The sequence below is a fragment of the Triturus cristatus genome, chromosome 4_1 (assembly GCF_964204655.1).
Source record: "Triturus cristatus chromosome 4_1, aTriCri1.1, whole genome shotgun sequence".
Taxonomy (NCBI): Eukaryota; Metazoa; Chordata; class Amphibia; order Caudata; family Salamandridae; genus Triturus; species Triturus cristatus.
The window spans coordinates 368,965,028-368,988,008 of NC_140585.1; the positions used below are offsets into that span (position 1 = coordinate 368,965,028).

A 22,981-nucleotide genomic window follows, 5' to 3' on the forward strand; every position below is an offset into this window, starting at 1 on the left:
TGGCACAGGCAACAGTTTGTCCCCAGAAAAAGTGCCTGTTCAGGTCAAGCAGTAACAAAATGTTAGTCCAAAAAACAACACAATAAGATTCTCAAATCAATTTAGAAGCCAATTTTAACTTACAACAGTTGGTGCTACAACCTACCCATCAAGGGGGGCATACGTGGAGAAGTGTGGCTCAATGGTTAGAGCGGCAGACCCTGATGCAGAAGTCTGGCCCGGGACCAGGGTTCAATTCCCGCCTCGGCGGATCTTGGGCTCAATTTCCTCGGACCTGATAATTCTCGCCTCGGTGCCTATCCTAATCATGGGTCCCACTCTGCAACTCTGGGCAATAGCTTGCTTAATCTCCACAATGGCCTCAACAACGCTAGGATGCCTGACCTCACCTTGGGGGTGCCCAGGAGTGGACACTTCACAGGGAAAGGCCAGGAAGGGTTCCTCAGCGGTATTAGTACAAGTGCCGAGATGCCTCCTGGTAGTCGTGCGCTATACAAGTACATCTACATTTACATTTACATATGTTAGATCTCCTGTTCGCTAACCAGACCGAGACTGAAGTGATAAAAATATTGCCGCAAAGTTGGATGGATCATCATTTAATTCACTTCAGTATTAAACCATCTAGACCGGAACGTGGTAAAAAATGCCTGATGACATTTCGAACGGGAAGGGAGTGGGCCAAATTAGGAAAAAAATAAGAGCCAGCCGATTTTTCCTAAAGTTAATCTCTTTGACCCTCTTACCTCTGTAGAGGAAAACTACCACAAATACTGCAGTCACATTACGGAGACTCTGGACCAGCTAATCCCGGTTAAGAGACTCAAAAATAGGAAGAATATATCAGCTCCGTGGTACAGTGAGTAACTGAAGCTATTGCGAGGGCAATGCAAGAAATCTGAAAGGCAATGGAGAAAGAACTACTTAGAGCAGGATAAAAAATAATTTAAATTAGCACTGATTAAATATAAAGAGTCTATTTCTAAGTCAAAATCTGACTTTTATGCTAATTCCATTCTAAAAGCGCCTAATAGCACAAAAGCACTTTTCAGCCTGGTTAGAGATCTTTCCAATCCAATCTGCCTAAGCAATAAGGTGACTGCATCGCAGAAACTCTGCTATGAGATCGCCTCTCACTTTAAGAAAAAAAATCATCAAAATTGTAGGGGACTTCCATACTAACAACATCAATGAGCTGGATATTCATCTCTGGGAGTTGGATGAGGAACCTCGGATGAATACCTCTCTGGAAAACTTCCAAGCTCTCACGGAAGACTCTTTTAACAGCTTGGCCCTTAATGTGTCTTCGGGCTCTCCATTTGACCCCCTTCCACATAAAATCTGGAAAGCAATCGACAAGGAAACTCTCCCTTGGTTGAGGCAGATATGTAATCAATCCTTGGCAGAGGGAGTGGTGCCAGAGGCATGGAAGCAGGCAGCTGTGACACCTCTGTTAAAAAAACCCTCACTGGCCCCTACTATTCCTGCAAATTTCAGACCTATCTCCCTTCTGCTATATCCAATTAAAATTCTGTAAAAGGCAGTCAGTAAAATCCTATCATGTTATCTTGAGGATAATTCTTTGCTGGACAGGGACCAATTTGGGTTTCGCCCTGGCCATGGTACCGAGACGGCTTTGGCAACCGTTATGGACAATTTACGATTGCGAGCCGACAAGGGGGATGCTACCGTCCTAGTGCTACTAGATATGTCAGCCGCATTTCATACGGTGAGCCATACAGTACTGGTGAGAAGATTGGCAAGGATGGGGTGAAGGGACATGCTTTACAATGACTACAGTCCTCTTTATCACAAAGACAACAGATGGTGACTATGACACCATTCTCCTCCAATAAGTCTCCAGTACATTATGGGGTACCGCAGGGCTCTGCGATCAGCCCAATTCTTTTTAATATCAATTTGCGGCCTCTGTTCCCCATTATTAAATCCTTCGGCATTGACTTGGTCAACTATGCTGACGACACTCAATTGGTGTTTTCCATGGAAGGGAAACAAGCGGTATCTATGGATTCGTTCCAAGAGTGTATGTGTCAGACTGCTGGATGGCTTAAGAAAAATTCCCTCCAATTTAATGGGGTGAAAACGGAGGTGCTATATTGCTCGGCTGCTAGAACTCCTCGCAATCTACCTCTGGAATTTAAACTAACTCCTGAAGAAGATACTCTGGTCCCAGTCTAAGTAGTACGCAACCTGGGGGTTCTGATAGATAACAACCTCCAGATGGAATCACAGGCCAATAAAACTATTGGCGTGTGTTTCTCTTTGCTGCGCATGTTACAGCAGATCCTTCCATTAATTTCAGAGGATCTGCGCCCCCTCGTGGTAAGGAGCACGGTGCTGAGTAGACTGGATTATTGTAATTCTCTATATTTAGGAGCCCCCCCAATACATTTTTCAGGGATTACAGTGAGTTCAATTTATGGCAGCAAAGCTGGCGCTTAACAGGCAACGTAGGTCATCTACCACTCTGGCCCTGAGAGATCTCCATTGGCTGCCTATCAGAGAAAGGGTCTGTTTTACATCCCTTTATATCGTGTATAAAGCAGTACACGATCTGGGACCAATCCCATTGCAGGAAAAGTTTAGATGGTACAATCCTAATAGGCAGCTCCGCTCCTCCAGCACAAATTTGATGACAACTACCAGTTTCAAGCGCTCAAGGATGGGGGGTAGAGCTCTCAGTGTGGTGGCCGCACGTCGATGGAATGAGCTGCCCCAAAGTATCAAACAAGCTAACTCTCTGAGTGAGTTCAGAAAGAGCCTGAAAACCTGGCTTTTTCCTAAGGACTGATTGCAGTCTTCCTTGTGTTACTTTGGATTGCTCTCATGTTGGTCATATTTGAGTCTAAGCGCCAGGATACCCGTAGGGTGGCAGTTTGCGCTCTATAAGAACCTCTTACATTACATTACATTGCATTACATTACAAAGAGTTAGCAAACAGAGACACAGAGAGAATAAAACAATACAAATTAAATGCCTTCACAAGGCATTATTGGGTGTTCCCAGTGGGAGCGGTGAATATGAAATGAGCAGCTACTCTCTTATTTCACATTTGTGCCTTTTTTATTTGCTCTATATTTATTTTGGTGACCCTGGTCCCACATGGGCCACCCAACAACGATGTGTAATATTGGGGGCTACAGGTGGAGACCGTAGCCCTGCCGACTCCCCAACTAGCACACACCTGGGTGGCGGCAGAAGCCGGCTGCACTGGTTTGCTACCATCTGGCTGTAGCAGCTTTTGTTTCTGCTCCCACTGGGCTGGAGCAATCTTATGTTACGGGCAGGGAACGACGGTGTCCCAGGATGACAACCCCGGTACAATGATTTTTTTTGGGGCCCCGGGGAATATGGTTCCGTGGGCCATTCTGTGGCTTGGGGAGGGGGATCCCACGCCCACCTCCCCAAATAATGAAGGCATCTGTTCCTCTGGAGGGCACTGATCACCCCAGGGGAGTATGATTGAAAAGGGCAGGAACCCATTCTTTTAAAAACGATTAAAATAAAATTACTGCATGACTACTGCAGTACTGAAACAATCCTCCCCCCTACCCCCTATTTTTGCCTTTTTAGGTAAAGATCTAGCTCTCTGTCAAATGTAGTGTGATTCCATTCAGCAGTTTATGCTGTAGCTATGTTTGAAATTCCTATGGGAAGGGAAATTTCATAAGGAAAATGCATTTTTACAAAGGAGCTGAGGTGGATGAACTTTTTTTTTGGAAAGTGTTGTGAAGAATCGCCAAACGGTGCCAAAGTAATTAGCAAACCAAAGCATCCTGCCCGTTCAGGCTTGACTGTTCCCATTGGAACAGGGTCAGAACTGATTTGCATATGGCTGTTCAAAGTAATAATGGATTGCGATGCAACGTGAGAAATTACCAGTGGCTGAGATCAATTCAGACATTCCATCCATCACTTTTTTGTATGTTTCTGTGTTATAGAAAGAGGGCACTATCCCTGTTTGTGTCATGGCCATTTATTTTAGACCGGGTTCACTTTTAAACAGGTCCTGAGGACAGGGTATTTGGTGAAATTTGGCACGGATGCTTGCAAGCCGCTCCATGTTTTACAGTGTAGGCGGCAACCACCTGCACTTTAAAGAGGAGACTCACCCTCCCCACATCCCCACCCCAGCAGGCAGGTGCACTGCTTGACTGCACCTGCCTACAGGGGGATGTCTGGGGACTCCATGGGACCCCCTTCCAGAGGGCTGTTCTTAGGAGGGGCACTGACAGTGCATCAGCGGCCTCTGGTCTCCAGTTTTGAGTGCTTCTGGCAATCCCTATGGCCCTAAAAGCATTCCTGCCATCCATCAAGGTCTGGCTGGTGCAGATCCTGAGGACTGCACCGCTAGAATGTGCTACTTCAGCGAGCATGTGCTAATTCAGCGAGCATGGCGGAGTGAGTCTTGTGTCAGGACAGGCCTACGTCTGTGGTGTATGAGCAAGTGGTTGGATGAGCAGAACATCTTTCAGGTAGCCAACTATTTATAAGATTCTCTGAATGACTGTGCAAACAACCTAAGGAGATGTCAGCTGATAGATCACAAGTGACATCTCCATCTCTAGGTGGCAAGTGGCATCGTCAAGAAGAGGGGCCACTGCCTTGAGTTCTGAGGAAAGGCAGGATAGACCATCCCAAGTAATCTTAATAGCCCCAAAATGGGCCAGGACAGCATGGTACCTGGAGCTCCTGTGTAATGGCATTTGCTCTCTGATCAGGCTACCATTTGGGAAGAGCCTCCTGTCACAGCAAAAGTGGAAGCTGCAACATCAGTTTCTGCAACCTACACCTCCATGCATGGAGATTGATTGGTGACAGTTAAAGCATTCAATCTGCCATCCGGAGTAATCAATGTTACCCTTGCAGCCCATCTGCCTTTGACAAAACCCATCTACTTGTTGCTGGAAGAATATCTTGTGTGTTGCTCACTTTGCTACTGGATTCAAGCAAGCCTGGCTGAAGACGGCTGAAATGCCAGAAACCAGTCCTAGGAAGCTTGTTTCCGGTCCAGGGAAGGCATGGTTTGGCAGTTCGGGCTGGACTGTTCCCATGAGGCACAGGGTCAGACTGATTTGCATATGTCCATGTCTGAACTGGGGTGGCAGAGTGGGCTAAAGAACGGTGATGGATCAAACCCAGATCTGTTGACTGGGTGCGTTTGATTGGTTCTGATGCTCCGTCCATCACCACCCCCTTTTGTACCACTTTGTTCGCCATAAGTTGGCAGGGTATGCTCAGACGTGAGTCCCTTGCTCACTTTGCTACTGGATTCAAGCAAGCATGGCTAAAGACGGCTGAAGTGCCAGAAAACCGGTTCTAGGAAGCTTGTTTCCGGTCCAGGGAAGGCATGGTTTGGCAGTTCGGGCTGGACTGTTCCCATGAGGCACAGGGTCAGACTGATTTGCATATGGCCATGTCTGTACTGGGGTGGCAGAGTGGGCTGAAGAACGGTGATGGATCAAACCCAGATCTGTTGACTGGGTGTGAGTGTTTGATTGGTTCTGATGCTCCGTCCATCACCACCCCCTTTTGTACCACTGTGTTGCTCATCATACCTACCCTCTGCCAGCACTACTTTCCGATGTGGTAGTGTTTTATCATTGGCCCAACAAGGCCTTGCAGAGTGGGCACAGTGAAGGGTTATTTGGCAGTGCTTTCAACCTTTCTATGTTTACTTGATCAATAATCTCTATTTGTTGGAATGCTTTTTATCAAGGGTCTGACTTGCATGCTTAGCCCAAAGCAATTCATCATGCTGTAATGGGACTTGGTGTTGACATTTTTATGTGCATGCCTTTGGATCCAATGCACGCTTCTCGCTGAGACTTCTGATGCTCAAAAGTACTTCCGGAAGGTCTTCTTACCCAAAGTTGGGAAGCTTTCCCTTGTTGGCCTTTCTATCATTCTGATAATATTTTGTGCTCCATCTCAACCTTTGAAGGAGTAGAGACTCCATCACCTTGACCCTTAAAGGACATTGAGCTTTCACATTGACTGTAACTTGGACCATCATGGGGATAGCCAGCTCTTTGTAGCGTTCTTTTGAGCAAATTAAGGGAAGGCAGTGCAGAACAAGACATAGTCTTGGTGAATAGCCCTCTGCATCAAAATCTGCTGAATGCTGGCCAAGAAGCAGGCGGGCTTATTCCATCAAGACCCAGGTCTATATAATGGCATTGGCAAGTGAGGTGCAAAATCTGGACATTTGCCAGGCTGGGACATGGGCGTCGTCGTACACAGTCACAAAACACTATTGCCTTGACATCCAGCTCTGATGGGACAGCCATTTTGATGGCCCTGTTCTGCAAGACTTAATGGATTACGTCCATTCCCCAGGCCTTTGGAAATGTTAGATATGGGGGTCTCTAGATGGCAGTGGTATACACCCTGTCCAAATAGTAAGGATAAGAGGATTGCCGATGCCAAGCTACCTTCGGTAACTTGGCATCGGCAGTCATGCTTATCTCAGCAACAATGTGTAAAGTATTTGTATATAACACAGTGAAAACACTACAAAAAGACACCACACCAGTTTGTAAAAAATTAAGTACCTTTATCTAAACCAAACAAGACCAAAACGACAAAGATCCATAATACACATCCAAAATATGGATTTTAAAAGATTTCAAGCAATTCTGTCAATAGTAATCTATGGATGCTGTGATTTTACACAAAGTACCTCAACTGCATCAAAATCCACAAGGCAAAACAGCACACAGCATTGCGTTGCTTCCGGAGTCCACAGGGAGGCGATGCCTCAGTTCTGCTGCACGCAGGAGAAGTGTTGCGTCGAATCCGGACTGTAGGGGGAATCAATGCTTCAAAATCTAAGACTTCTCTGGTCTGTGGGAGATGCATCGGAAAAACTTGATGCACAGGTGCAATGCGTGGAAATTTGGATGCACTAGAGGTCGCTGCAGCGAACAGGTGCTGCGTCGATTTCCTCAGCCGTGGTTCCAGAATGCATTGATTCATTCAGCAGCACAGCAGGGCCTGCATCTGAGTCAGTCCAGGGGTCTCGACTACGGAGACATGGTGCGCTGAACTCGGGTTCCGGTGGTTTCTTCTGCCTCTGACAGGCACTGTGTTTATTTCTTCGGCCGCACGGCGGCAGTGCGTGGAAAATTCTCCCGCGCTACAGTGCTGCATCAGAAAAACAGGCGCTCCGAGGGCAATGCATCGATTTTGATGGTTTCAGGCAGGTCTTTGCAGCAGGAACAACCTCCAAGGGCCCAGAACTGAATTTGGCACCATGAGGCAGGTCAGAACTCCTATCAGTGGAGTTCAGGGATGCTGCCTGAGACTTCCAACTGGAGGCAAGCACACAGAGGCCCTTGGAGAAACTTCACAAGCGGGATACAAAGCAAAATCCAGTCCTTTTCCTCTCCAAAGCAGAAGCAGCAACTGCAAGCCAACTCAGCAAAACAATACCCAGCAAAGGGACCGTACTCCACCTCACAACTCTTCAGCTGCTCTTCTGGGCAGAGGTTCCTCTTGAACTAGATGTTTTCTAAAAGTCTGGGGTTTTAGGTTCAATACTTATACCCCTTTTGGCCTTCATAGGATTTTTTTTGTAGTGCACAAGTTCTTGTCCTGCCTGGGATTGGCTGCATACAAACTCCATGGGGGTAGAGACAGCACTGAAAGAGGCCAGGCACAGTCCTATTCAGGTGCAGGTGACCGCTTCTCCTACCACTCTAGCTCAGGAAGACCCATCAGCCTGGTGATGGGCCATCAGGATATGCAGGGCACACCTCAACTCCTTTTGTGTGACTGTCTATAGTGAATAACAAAAAAAGCCCCCGTCAGCCTTAACCAGGCGTTGATTCCATAGGCAGGAAGAGGCATGAGGATGGTTAAACAGGATGCTTGTTTCCGGTCCAGGGAAGACCTGGCTTGGCAGTTCGGGCTGGACTGTTCTCATGAGGCACAGGGTCAAGACTGATTTGCCCGGGTCTGAACTGGGGTGGCGAAGTGAGCTAAAGAACGATGAAGGATTCAACCCAGATCTGTCACCGGGGGTGATTCTCTGAAAAGTCCATCTACTTGTGTTTGCTTTAAACAAGAACATGCCCACTTTCTAAATGTGGCTTTTTCAACCACACAATTCAAAAACCACCTTCACTAAAAGATATGATATTAAATTCTGAGGTCAGAGAGCCAAAACTCCAAATCTCTAGCTGTTCCCAATTGAAATTTACAATTGTAAAATGTTACAAGGCAGCTTCAATGATGGCCTAGTGGAGAGCTAGTCCTTGCAATACTGAAAAACTAAATTGGCAGCATTTCACTAGCAGGACATGTAAAGCACACCAGTACATGTCTTCCCTTTCACATACACTGCACCCTGCCCATGGAGGCACATTGGGCCTACATTAGGGGTGCCTTACATGTAGTAAAAGGGAAGGTTTGGGCCTGGCAAGTGGGTGCACTTGCCAGCTCGACATGGCAGTTTAAAACTGCACACACATACACTGCAATGCAAGGCCTGAGACAAGCTTACAGGGCTAATCATGTGGGTGGTACAACCAGTGCTACAGTCCCACTAGTAGCATTTGATTTACAGGCCCTAGGCACACACTCAGCACTTTACTAGGGATTTATCAGTAAATAAAATATGCCTATCATGGAGAACTAATTACAACGTACACTGGGAGCACTTGCACTTTAGCAATGATCAGCAGTGGTAAAGTGCCCAGAGTACCTACACCAGCAAAAACGAAGTCCAGCATAACAGTCCAAAATACAGGAGGTAGAGACAAAAAGACAAGGGAAACCACATCAAGGATGATACCTCTAACATGGAAGTACTGTTATGTTATGTATTCTAAATGTGAGGGATCTGTGGTTTAGCGGTATCATCCTAAGGACAAGTTAACTACCTTTGTTAATGCTCTTTCTGGTAGATACTCTAACTGCAGATGCTTCACTGCCCTCTCACTTGCCTAGTCTGTGAAGTGGACTCCTGAAAACCATACTATGGTTCCAAGTTAGGTTTTTGCACACCGTTACCTTTAATTGTTTCGAAGTTTCTTCACCTGAAGGCACATAAGGTGAAAGATTAAGAAACTGGACTTCAATGTGCAGGGGTGGCCCTTAATGCAACATCATTCTGTCATTTCTGTGGCGGTACGAATGGTAAATAACTTGTTCAATAATAAATCCAAAAGTTGAATTCTCAAAATAATGATATTGTGACAAAGTAATTTTCGTATATATACATAATGAGTAGTATTGTAGAACTTATAATAAGCAGTGTTGGCATACCAGGAAGCTGTTAGTTAAGCTTATGTTAGAAATTGCCAGGTGGATGCCAGTAGATAGACGTAGGGTTTAATGGTATTTGGAGGGATTGGTTGTTTGTAGTAGTTTGCTGGCCCTAGGTACTGAGCTGTTTGTGGCGATAAATTTGCAGTGACAGTGGAGAAAGGATACCAAGTGTTCTTGACTTTGGGTGAAAACGTCTAACAAGGAATATGTTTAGGTTTATTTTATCACTGATGCTTCAGTAAAAAGCGTGAGGTATTATGCTTCCGAGGTGAAGGAAAAACAGGATACCCTAAACGGTGTATAGATATTTTCAGAAATTAAACTGAACAGTGATCTAATGGGGTTTGTTGAGTTTGTAATTTGGTCTAATATTTACTTTGCTTGCTTACTTTGAATAGCTAGTTTGTATTTCTTCCGTGTTGTTTTTAGTCTGGATTTATTGTTTGGAATTTGTCTTCCAGTCATTTCTGTTTTAAAAATGTTGATCTAGCTTCTTAGTTACCCAAGAATGAACCAAGGATGGCTCGGCTTTGAGGTGTGATTTTTTTATTTATTTATTTATTTATTTTTTTCCAATTTCAGTTGTGCCAACAAGTTTACAAAGTCCTCATCCTCTTCAAGATATTTAGTTACTATGGTGCCTGTATTGTCCGTAAAATCCAACTTAACTGTTCGGGTCAGGTGAATCTGTAGCGTTGTGTCTCAAATGTATTTTAGGGGACAAATCCATACTTTTTCAGTCGCAACCGGGTTGATCCTGAAAAGCTCGGGGTAATGGCCTGACCTCTGTCGGCGTTCAGCACTGCATAAATTCAGAGGAAGTCCATGATCAGGTACAAAATGCGTCTCCGTTGTAAGTTGGAGAACAAGATATTTACGACAGGTTTTGAGGTTTGAGTAGGATGTCCAGATGACAGGTGTTTTTATGCGTTGTTGCCACAGTTGATGTTAAGGTTTCCCAGATAGATGTTTGCATGGGATAGCATTTCATTGTGGGTGATGTGTTCCATTAATTGCTCAATGAAATTTGCATGGAATTGTGATGAAGTGGGATATGTATGTAACATGAATGTATTTCGTGTTTAATGCCGAGGCAGTAGTGCTACATGTAATCATTTTAAAGTAGGGTATTTCTTGGTGGGTTTGGCTTTACCGGTTTTACTGTTTGACCTATTGAAAAATGAATGGTGCTCCGAGCCCTTATTTGAAAGTGGTATCTTCACAGACAATGTACGCGCTGTATAAATACAATTACAATAACCCTTTTATATCAGAGAATCCACGATCCATTGGATAGATGTGTTTATCCACATTCTATCAAGGTTATGCGCAGTGGTGAGAGAAATGATTTCAGGATGCGTTTAATTATCTTACATTTTGTAGCATGCAGTTTAGCAGGGAGTTTGATGTGCCTGGTCAGTGAGATGGGTTGGGGTTGCATTTAATGAAGATGACATTGTATCTGTGGCTCTTTTATTATACAAGTGTCTTGCCGGAGTGGGCAAACGAGGTTTGACCTGGATCTTCTGTGTTCCCTGATGCAGATAGTTGCGCTCTTATATTGAGAGCTCTAAATATCCCTATAAAGGATTGAGACACAGGTACGGGATACAACAGCATGTTGACTTTGATTCTGAGTGTGAGAGGTGACACCTTTCTGTTCAAGCCAGCTGGATTAAGGCAGATCCACAGTATGAACGATGTATAGCTTGGCTAGTTGTATTAGGGAACGTGGAAGTTAAGGGCTTTCGTTCCATTACGGGGATCTCCTAAGAAGGCTAGTGGCCAAACTTCTAACAAATATTGACTCTGCGGAGTTAGTAATGGTAAATCTTCACATTACATAGTTGAAGAATGGCCATTAGAAACAGATTCCATTAAAAAAATATATATATATTAACTTGTGTTCCATTAGATGTTGGCCATGCATTCCATGACCTGCTCAGCTTTTGGCTCCATCGAGCAGGGTGAATATCTGATGATAGGAGTGAACCGCTCTTCCAAAATCCGAAGATCCTTTGTGATGAACCTCTTGTGTACACTGTGTCAGAGCGAATGCAGATCTTACATGCCTTCCTGGCAGTGTTTGGGGTCAGGGCTCAAGAGTGCAGTAATTGAGAGCACACCTGAAGGACTAGCCCCGATTGTACTCCAAACAAATGCAGCAGTGGCTGTAGCAAGGAGACATGTAGCACATGGTGAAGAAGCAGGATGTAGTGTGGATCTTTAAATACCTGATGGTCAGAGACACCTGGGAGAAGCCCACTAGGAGTTGTGTGGTTTTTGGATAATTCATTGTGGGGGTCTCAGTAGCCAGGAATTCAGCAGGTAGCAGTGAAACCTTTGCCTGGAACTGAGACCATTCAGAAGCAGTGAGTCGGTCGGAGACAGCCATGTTGCAGCGAGGCCCTTCCTATGAGTGAGACAGAAGAACACTTTACACTTTACAGCATATAGAATCCAGAACATATAGTACAGCTTGTAACAGCCTAAGCTGCTCACGGTGCTCGGGACAGGGCAAATGACCATTTCATTTGCCATGAGAGAAGCTGTGGCAATTTAGCAATAAGAAATAGCAGTAGAAACCAGCATCACTCAGATGTAGGGTAGCTTGTTCGTTGAAGGAAGGGTTCGAGCGGATGCCTCATCTGAGGAAAAAGGGCATGTGAAGCACCGGATAAGGGGTAGATTCTTATTGTGAAGAGCATAGTGCCCTAAAAATAAAAAGGCAAGTTCTTCTTTTAGCATAGTCTGGTGTAGCCAGATGGAATTGCAGCAGGTTAAGAGCTTTGCTGAACACACAGGCTGGGCCTCAGGTGAGACTGATTGCAGGTGCTCAGTGAGTGGCAATGAGCCCAGCGGCTAAGGAGTGTCAAAAAATTGTGTATGCAGCCTTGCGTAGGAATTACAGAGGTTTCGAACAGTTTTCTAGGGAAATACGGCTTTTCTCTTGGGGCCATTTAGATGTCAAGCAGCTCATCAAAGGGTGGTCATTTTGTCCCGTAGTACAACATTGCATCACAATGTACTTTCACATTTGATTTCTAATTATAACTTTTTTTTCAGGAATGCAGCATGTTCTATTCAAAAAGGTTCTGCCTCCCGTGCATTATCAAAAACAGAGACCAATTTCCTCCGGAGATTCATAAGGATTTGGATAGAAGAAAAACGCAGACCAAATCATCTGAGTCATGTAAAGGAACATCTTCAAGATCTTAAAACAAATAAAATATGGTACCTTTAAGACCCGCCTGGGCTGATTCTCAGGCACATCAAGAGAACATTTTCAGTGAGTAAACATGGCGAAATGAATATTCCCGCTCCCTAAATGCACTAGGCCAAATAAAGAACACGTGGATGTTTTACAGGAATGTTATCTGTGCTATACCGGTAAACCAAACTCTTCAATTTCAGCAAATCACCCGGAGAAAAGGGCAAACATTATGATGGTTTGCTAGACCGTCAAGGTATATACCTCTGGAGTATGAAACCAAATGTGCAACACTGTTATTATTTTATTGCTGTAAAAAATTATGAATAAAACCATGTAAAAACAGACCTCGAATTTATAAGTAAAGGATCTTAATATCTTTCAGTTCTAGTGGCAGATGAATCAGCATATTCCTTGGGAATATAAATATCTAATGAACTATGTCTTACTACCTTTATGCATGTATTTTAATGTAGTTGTTTGTCTTGTGACCTATGAATAATCCGGAAATACTTTAGATCTGATCATTTCTGGAGCTAATCCTTTGGGTACATGATCTGCAAGTTGAAATTGACTGGTAAAACCGTTTAAATCAAGTTCTCTGGAGAGTCTGAAGGATGTAAAAAGTCACCTGTTCTCATAGGCCTATCTACTTCTTTCTCCTCATTATGAGAGGAAAAGGATGAACGACAAGAACAAGGAATTTTAGGCTTCAATCCTCAACTCTCTGCACTTCCCTTGAAACCCATCCAAGTGGTATTGACAACTTTAAATAAAATAATCATAATTCAAACAAATATTTCTTTCACATTTTCTTTTACTTTGCTTATTAAGCCTGAGCAGAGTCAAACAAAGTAATAGAATAAAACAATTGTCTACAGTACTGTTGACCACAATAGTTACACTTCTTTGAAGAAGTGCCTATAAAGGACACATGAAATGATAACTTTATGCGTTTCAATATCTTTTTAAATTATTACTCCAGCACAGGACAATCATTATGGAGATAGTTAAGTCATGTAGCCAAAAGCCCTCTTAACACCCTTACATATATCACCGCTCATCATCTGTACTATCCCCTGGAGTAGAAAATGATGGGGGGTGGGAAATGACAGATCTTGTAGAGATGGGGAGGGTGGGAAGTTAACAGTTACCAATCACTAATACCTCTTCGCCCACCCCCCTACTCCTTGTTCCTCTCATTACAAATGAGGCATCTATGCCTCCATAGGCAGGTTTTCCCAAGCATAATTCACCTGCAAAGAAAAGAAAACACAAACTCATCCCCAATAAATGAGGATATAAACTCCCTCCTCAACATACTCTTTCGGTTTGTTTTTGTCTGCAGGGACAGGTCAGCCGGGTGCGGGTCACAGTCTGAAATGGTGTTTTCTTCACTCAGTTTTCCCGTGGATTATGCAAGGCTTGGCCCACGGTGGAGACATCGGTGCAGGTGGCATGCCGGTAGCGAGGTCAGGGAGCCGTCTGCCATCGTGTGTGGCTGATCTTTTCTATCTGATTTATGTGGTTGGCTGGGGGGGGGGGGGGCAAGCTCCAGGGGGCCCCCTCAGCACAGTGCTCGGGCATGGGGCCGCAGGGCTCCTGATTAATTAATGCGGGCATCATTAAGAGGCATAGAATTATCCACATCGTTGTTTTTTAAGTGGGAACATTTAGGTCTTTTTCTTAAGTCAACTCGCATGTTTGAAAATACTTCAGCGCGCGCTGCAAAACAATTAAACAATAATGATAATTGACCTGCCCGTTAAAAACACACTACGGTCCTTCACATTGCAGCCATCATCCAGGATGGTTAGACGATTTAGGCAGAGTTGCCGGGGGCCCGCATTGAAGCAAGTAAGTGCACTCTGCATTTCACAGAGTGCTATTTATTTTCTTGTGATTTTCAACCCGGAGCGCAATATATTTGACGACCCTAATCTGTTACTGGAAACGTGTCCCAATTGGGTATTCACACCTGAGACATGTTTTACAAAATGTATATTAAAAATATGCATGCAATTTATTCTCATACACGAGCGCAGCAGATTTACCACTAATCCTTGATTCACATGTTTTATGATGAGGAGTGTCCATTTGTACACCTCTCAGCCGAGTCCCACCAATTGGATAAATATATTTGTAAAAAATATATCTCTAAAAACCGCTATTTCTGATCGCCTTACACTTCCCATGCTCTGGTCTGTTTTTTTGTGTCCGATGTTAGTGCTTAGAAGCAGGCACTCTATGTCGTGCATTATCCATGCTGCTCAGTCTTTTCACCAGGAAGGTTGAATGCTTCTTTCCCACTCAGCATGCCCCTTGCCACCTCTTTGCTCCCTAAGTGCCCCTCTATTTATGGTGCTTTGCAGCACTTTTAAAATCTTCTTAAAGTTTCTCATTGCTCAAATTGTTTTATTTAATATGCTTCACTTGTCCTAATTGCTTGCCTTTTCACATGGGAAAGTGTCACTCATAGTTGCTGCAATCTCATTCATAATTCCGCTGAAATTATGAAAATGCCACAAATAGCAGTCTGAAACCTTGGCAGCTATGATGCGCTATATAGATGTGGATAGTAATTATAAAAGCAATTACCATTAGCAAAATGGAAAATGGCCTGACGTCAGAGCGGTCATGTGCTCTTAACAGTTACACGGTGCATGCTTCTGTGCCTGGTGTATTCTGTTTAGAGCTGTAATTGAGAGGCGATTTCAGGAGTTGCAGCTGGGCCTCATTGAAAGGAAGCACCGTGGACTGTTCTGATGAGACACCAACACCTGGCAACATGACTACTAGTGACGGGTAAGTGCTTTTAGTCCTCCTTGGGTGTCGAAGTGTCTGCTTCACTTTCCCTCCCTAAACCCCTTCCTCTCTTCCTTTACCCCACTGCCCTTGGCATGTCGCTCTCTCCTTTAACCTCTATTTCCTCTCGAGTAGCAGCAGTGGGGACGATTCATTCAACTAGTTTAAATTAAGTGCTTTAAATGAAGTGTCATGGAGCACGTCTCCTGTGCTGTAACCCCAAAGCCTGGCAGACAGTGTGCTTTCTGCCTGAAAGAAATGTAAATGGGGCCTACTAGTTAATCTGCAAATGTAAAGGGAAATATCTTCAAATATAAAGGATGCTTGGGAGTTAGTACGTGTACTGGCTTTAATTGATCAAAAGTTTGTGATGGCAAAGGCATTCTTTTTGAGTGGTAGTGCAAAGAGTTAACAAGTGAGTTGTGCAGTGAGTCTTTTTGATTGGCATGGTGTTGAAGGGATAGTAATGTAAAAAAAAATACGTACAGTCTCATTATTATTAAAATATATATTTTGGAAACACAATTTCATCTTAACCTTTTAAGCATTTTGTAGCAGTATATATTCTACTGTGTGTATTGCAAGTTTAAAAAGTGAATTACATAATCTCAGTGCTTTCTGTCACAGACTGACCTCGTGGCACTAGAAATACACAAGTAACTATTCTCCACTGCACTAAGATGTAATTCTGTGGCTCTCTGGTTACACACAGACCTCTGCAGTGTATTAACTAATAGACTTTCATAATGTACTACAGTGCATTTGCCACTAGCATTAAAAAGTAAAATAATTTAAGTTGCAAGTTAATTTATGTGTAGCTACCTGACGGTAAAGCTTTCATAATATTTTGGCTTTTTTAACCGCACCTTTTGTACAACTGATATTCTGAACTCTCATATTTAAAAGTGCATGCATACGTGATAATGAAGAAAATGTATTTTTGTCCAAATAAAATATTTGCCTAAGATCACACCATTTAAGTGTGGTAGCCGTGATTTATCAATATTTTCTGGTTTCGCTTTGTACAAATCGGCCACTAAATGAGTATCTATTTGTCATTCATCGTGTTAAGGCTATGTTTTCAATCTCTTTTTGCAGTTTTTATATACCGCAAACTCGACCTGAAGTAATAGAGCTCTTTATGAGCACCAGTTACATAGCACAAGGTCACATTTATTTTTTATAGACCCATGTGAAATTAACTGATATGCCCAGAAATGCAGACAATTCAAGTAGGAATTACACCTGGTTCCCCAGTTCCTAAATAGGCAGCTCTGGCTGTAACATCACATCCTGGGTGCAGAAAGGGTGGCAGGCTGAAGCCAGTATTAGAACTCTGGGCCTTATTCAGACAGGGCCTCCGCACTGTATGGGGCTTTGGAGCTCGAATATGGAACTGTAAGGCACATCGAAGGTTCACAATTAAAAGTCTCTTATAGTTTTGTGGAGATTGTAAATTAAAAAAATCTGTGAAGGCCCAGAGTTTTTTTAATACATGTTGCTGCTACACTCTGGCCTTTCCTAAACTCTCACCCAGGCACATATGCTCAGTGTGCATGCCTGTGCATTTCAGTAAGAAATTGCCTTGACTTCAGACATAAAAATTCAGAAGTCACAGCCTCGCAGATATCCCTCCTGTCCCATTTTCCATTGCCTTCCACACTCAATCTCTGCCATGGCAAACCTCCTCCTTCCATCTGCCAAACCTCTCGCTGTGTTAAAAATTGCTGCTGGACTGAAGTGATTTGGGAGGCAGTGCTCTATAAAACATTTTACACTAAAGCTGAAAATCCCTGCAATGGCACATTTTTTCTAGTTCTGATACTTGTGCTTTAGGTGGTGTCATGTATCACTTAACGATTTCCTTCCAGGGGCATGCTTGTGTAAAGCTACAGACACATTGGCACCATTTTGAATTCAGTGTCACCAGAACTCCAGGTGTCCCTTGCTTTTCTTGTAGGGTAACTTAGTGGGTTAAAGTATCAGTAGACCACTGCATTAAACCTACAGGCTATGCTCTGAATACCTTCAGGATAGACTTAGACCTTCATCCTCCCAAGAGTGATAAAATGAGTGTACGGTGTATGTAAAGGTAACAAATGTTGCAGTCCAATAGCATTTGGCATAAAGAGCTAGATGTCCCACAATGGTCTATGAGAGTGGACTCCTCCTCCATGGTGCTCCATGTGCAGCAAATGTGAGTTTTGCATCCAAAGCTTCATGCTGTCTGCTTTCTTTACAGCTATGTAACCAACCACTACATGTGGCAAAGCCAGGACCAGGACACTGGACAAGACCTGTGTACATGTCCGGCAACAGCACTACACTGTTTCATATAGCTTAGTTAAATAAATTGATGAGGTGAAGCTGATGCAAACCTCTACTGTGTAGTCTCATCCAAACATGACCAAAACTGGAAACACACATTTTAAAGGCAAGGCACATTGTGGGCATTTTTATTATGCTCCCTTTGTTAAGAATAAATTAACGACCATGTCAGTTGTTGACCATTGCTCATGCTTCTCCACGCCAACCACCCTACACGCTTTCATCTTTGAATTCTATCTACTTTCTTCTCCAGCCACCCTCAACTTTTGACTACATGCATGCCTTTTGTTTAATCTAAAAACCAGTCTTCCTTGTAAATTCTCAAAACGTTTTGTCTTTGATCCTGCATCCACACATCTGTTTTTTGCCCACTCTGAATCCCAGTCCTCCTTCCCATCCAATTTATTTATTAAATCTCCCCTCCATTCTCTATTCAAGTAATTTCCTTCCATGTTTTTGTCTTCATATCTTTCATGACCTCCTCGACTCGCCACTAGCACCCTTGAACTGTCAACCCTTATTGCTTTTTGTCCTCCACCTTAATTAAACTCCATTTCTTCATATGTTTCATATTTGCATTTATAGGGACATACAGTACTTGTTGATTGGATTTACCAATAATGAAATTGCTGTTGGGTAATCCCAGTGCGCATACGTGAATTTGTGTAATTTCTGTTGCTCTCAATATTGTTTTTTCACTAGGTATATTAACACAAATAAGGCTCTTACGCTGCAGTCGCAGGTATGATTATCTCCCCCAACCAAGCCTATCATCTATCAGTCTACCATTAACATCTAACACATGGTTAACTATTCTTGCAGACACAGTGACGTATGGCTTTTAACACTGGCTGCTTCACCCTTACTGGTTGTTTATAAGTAAACTATATTATAGGTAACTGACTTAGTCACAACCTTACATGCACTCATCACGCTCCATGCTAAAACATGTAGATAAAAGACATTGTAATTCTGTTTTATACTGCTGTGTGTAGTGTGTACACTGTAGTTGTAGTGTAGGCTAAGGCGACTGCTAAGGCGTTATATATTTCAAAGTGAAGTAAAGCTGAAGACCGATGGTATGTTAACCTATGTATATCCTGCTGTCACAATCATTACAATACCCAGACTCTTAAAGCCCACAATAATGGTTTCAATGCTTAGATGTTCAAGTTGTTGCATCAGTTTTGTACACTTTTATATTTCTTGTCTGGATGTGTGACTCCTGCTGTGGTCTTTTGAATGGTGAACTAAATGAGTCCACAATATGCATATCTTTTCTTATTCCACCCCCCCACCCCTGCATGGCATGGGATTTGCAAGGTAGAATATCATATCACCATCATCACCAGGCAGGCAATACGTTAATCCTAATATGTCTTCTTGAATGCTGCTAGTTTGTGACCTGTTTAGTTGGCTGTTTGTTAAATAAAAAAAATCTGTGAGGTATTCAGCATTGTATCTCAAAGTGTGTTATGAAGCGCTGTGTTTATACTAAATAAGCAGCTACCTATTTTATTATATGATATCTCTTTATTAATGTAATAACTGCACTTTCACAATTGCTTTATTAACCTTTTTGCTTTCTCAATTTTGCTTGAAAATGCACCATTTGCCCACTCATTTTTCAAACTTTTCTAGGGGGAAGAACCCCCCCGGACTCCCCCTTAGGTTCGGGCTCACTCGCTCCGCTCGCCGCGATGCATCGAAAACATATTTTAAGGCCACCACTGTCAAATGTCACCAGCCGCCGCTACAGTAGGGGGCCTCTCCACGTACCTTGCAGGGGAGCCCCCTCAAGTTTTGTTACGCCATTGGATTCAGCAGGATGTGAGACAGGTGTGAGTGTGTCTCCGTTTCCGTGAGAGGTTCTCTCTTTAGTGCACCCAGCATCCTCTGGCAGCTCAGTGTTGAGCTTGTGGCGTTGGAGTGTTTTGAGGCCTTTTTATTTCTTTAAAAAAATAAAACGGGAGGAAAGGGGGAACATTTTAATAAGATGTTGGTCCTTCCTTTATTTATTTTTTAAAAAGAGAGAAGGTATTCTGTTTAGGATTGAAGGATGTTTTGGTGACCTTTATTGTTATTGGCCATTTTCCAGTAGGCATCCTGATATTTAAGAAGCCTCGTTTTCTTTCTCACTGGTGGTAACCATGGAGAGGAAGCATACTTCCAATTCCTCTGAGGAAGATGCTGCAGGAGCCCTCCCAGGTATATGGTCAGTGATAACCCAAGGTGGTTTCCATACCCTGACAATTTTTTATTTTTTTTTAATGATTTTCCCCTCCCTATCTTTTTTGTCTCTTTTAGAGGAAGAGAGGGGGAGAGATTGCATTCCAGTAGTCCTCCCAGGCACTCTAAAGAAAGGTTTCCACAGCATGGAGCAAAGTTAGTTTCTGCTGAAGAAGTACATATTTAAATTAAACAAGCAGTTGCAAAAGTGCGATAAGAAGAAAAAAACAATGTAGCTAAAAGAATCCTGGATTATTGTCTTTCTTGAGGTTCTGGTCCTTGCTCAAGTTCTGCAGTTGGTGATAAGTACATTCTCAGAGAGGAGATCTGCCAAGTGTTGGAACCGTGTAGTATGCACTATGGAATTCCCAGATGCAGCACAGCCCATGGAGGATGAACAACTTTTCCCATAGTGTTCTCGTCCATCTATACTGTCCATGCTGCTTCATGATGATATTAAAGCCCTTATCTTGCATGAATGAGATGATTTGGAACACTTGCGTCTTGCCGGGGTCTTGCAGAAGATATACATGCTGAAAGAAGCAGAGGAAAATCTTCCTCATTCTATCAAAATTGATGCTATGTTGACTACCTTAATTGGTCATATCTCTGTTAGTCCTTAGGATTTTTCACCTAAGAATCAAGCTGATACGAGAATAAAGTAGGTGATGAAGAGGGTTCACAAAGTTAGTATGTTGTTAAGAGCGGGGTATATGCTGCATATTGGGCTCAATCCTTAGTGAAAGATTTTGCCATGCAATAGGAGGAGGATTGTTCTGAACTGTTTTTAATATGGAACAACACGCTAGATTCCTCTTGGATATGTTCTGTCATCCTATTAAGGCTGCAGCACTATTTACAGGCGTTTTTGCCCTGGCCAGGAGGCATGTGGTTGAAAGATTAGAAGGCTGAGGCAGCAGAGAATACCGCTTTGTTGAAGATCGTTTTTCAGGGCAAGAAATTATTTGGGGACCAGCTGGAACAGGTGGTGACGAAGTCTTTCAAAGACTGAAAGCATGCTCTACCTTACAAGGGTGGTAGTAGCTCACCAAGAAGCGGTGATAACATAAAGAAAGGGTCATACTATAACCGATCCTCTTGATGAAAGTGCTTCCAATCTAGGAAAACAGAGAAGAGTTCTGAACCCTTCAGTTTGAAGAAAGAACAGAAAAAGCAGAGATCCTGACTATCACGGAAAGAGGATGTTTCCGGTTGGGAGCCGGCTGCAACTATTTCTACAGGAATGAGAAAAAGATGTGTTCGATCAGTGGGTTCTGAATATTATACAGAGAGGATGTGTTATGCAATTCAAGTCCTAGCCTCCAACTTCTGGAAGTATTCCTACTCCTATTCCAAAGAACAAAGAAAAAGCTTGTGCCTCATTGGAGGAACACAGACTTTGTTGTAGAAGAAAGCATAGTGCCAGTTCCCACACATGAGAAAGGTTGGAGCTTCATCTCCATCCTCTTCCTAGTATGAAAGCCTTCAGGCCAGTCCAATACCTGAAGACAGTCAACAAATGGAACAAGATAGTTCACTTTAAAATGGACAGCCTGCAAAGGATCATTCCTATGGTGTTACCAGAAGAGTTCATGGTTGCCATTGATTTGTAAGATGCATATCTCTATATTCCGATTTTTCCATCACCGTCAAAAATATCTGAGGTTTGCAGTAGGATATTAACATTATTAGTTTCAGGTTCTCCCATTTGGGATCAATTCTACACCAAGGATGTTTGCAAAAGTTCTCTCTCCTTTAGTGGCCATCTTGCACAGGGAAGGCATACTTTTGCATTCCTACTTGAACAACTGTTTCATCCATGCCAAATTAGAGGATTTGTTGAGTAGGGAAAAAGACACAGTACTAGAAGTCTTGCAGCAAAATGGAATTCTAATATGTTGGCAGAAGTCCCAACTGTCTCCTTCATAGGATTTGGAGTTCCTTGGAACACGGTTTCAGGCAGACATTCGGCTGGTGTCTCCACCTTTCAGGAGACAACACAGTCCCCATAGCTTTTTGATGCAAAGTCATCAAACAGCCAGGGAGTGGTTGAAAATGCAGGGCAAGAGGATGGCCTCCATTTTTCTTCTCCCTTGGGCGAGGTATCACCTTAGTTTATCTGTGAACCATTTTTTTCACCTCTGGTCTCCAGCATCAGATCGGTTGGAGAAAATGTTGTCTCTCTCCAAAGCAATCAGGAAGGATTTAGACTGGTGGTTGGAACTAGCATATTTATCAAAGGGTTTTCTTTTGGTTCCCCGAACTTGGTCAATCAATACAGAGGCCAGCAAGAATGGTTGGGGAGCCTGGATGGGTTCCCAATCAGGCAAGGCAAGGTGGACTCTTCTGGAGCAGAGGTGAGCTTCCAACTGGAGGGAGATGGAGGCAGTTTATCAAGCCCTCAAACATGTACTCCAAGGCTTACTTAAACAAGTGGGCGGCACAAGGTCAAAAACTCTAATGGAATGTGCAATTCACATTTTTCCGTGGTCAGATTCATTTGGTGCAGGTCTCGGCAATTCATATTCAGGGGAGTCTAAATCTGAGAACGGATCAGTTGAGCAGGACTTTTCCAACCTCCTAGAATTTCCATCTTAGTCCGGTGCTGTTTTCAGAGATTTGCAGAAGGTGGGAGGATCTCAACACCCTGCTTCCCCGGTTTTGTTCCAGAAACAAGGGGCTTAGAATGCGGATGCTCTTTCCTGTACTTGGCCTCAGGGACCGTTGTATGCATTTTCCGCGTTCCGTCTGATATTGCGATTTCTAGGCAGGGTGAGATTGTATAGACCTTCTGTAATTGTGATGCTCCAGCTTGGGCCTGCTCCTCCTGGTTTCCTCTGATAGCAAAGTTAATGGTTGGTCAGGAATGGTTACTACTTCTCAACCCTCCTTCTCTAATTTTTCTACAGTTTTGTCAGGTGGTCCTTCACCACCTTCAATTGACTAGGAATTCTTATTCCTGCCATGACAACTTTTTCTAAATGCTTTATGATAAGGCTCTTAGACCATTGTTCTAATGTTTTTGTACTTCAGTTTCTTCAGCATGGTTTTAATCTAGGTCTTAAAGTCGCCACTCTGAATTTGCAATGGGTTTCTATTACGGCTTTCAAAGA

General features: G+C 43.3%; 1 protein-coding gene across 2 annotated transcripts in view; it reads left to right on the forward strand.

Moving 5' to 3' along the window:
• Positions 1-12,853, forward strand: part of CDPF1 (cysteine rich DPF motif domain containing 1) — a 189,203-nt gene extending 176,350 nt beyond the window's left edge. For both annotated transcript variants that reach the window (XM_085652412.1, XM_085652411.1), the window contains exon 5: positions 12,362-12,853. In XM_085652412.1, coding sequence (XP_085508538.1) covers positions 12,362-12,514 — 153 coding nt within the window. In that variant the 3' untranslated portion in view covers positions 12,515-12,853. The remainder of the gene's footprint in view (positions 1-12,361) is intronic.
• The last annotated feature ends 10,128 nt before the right edge of the window (positions 12,854-22,981 follow it).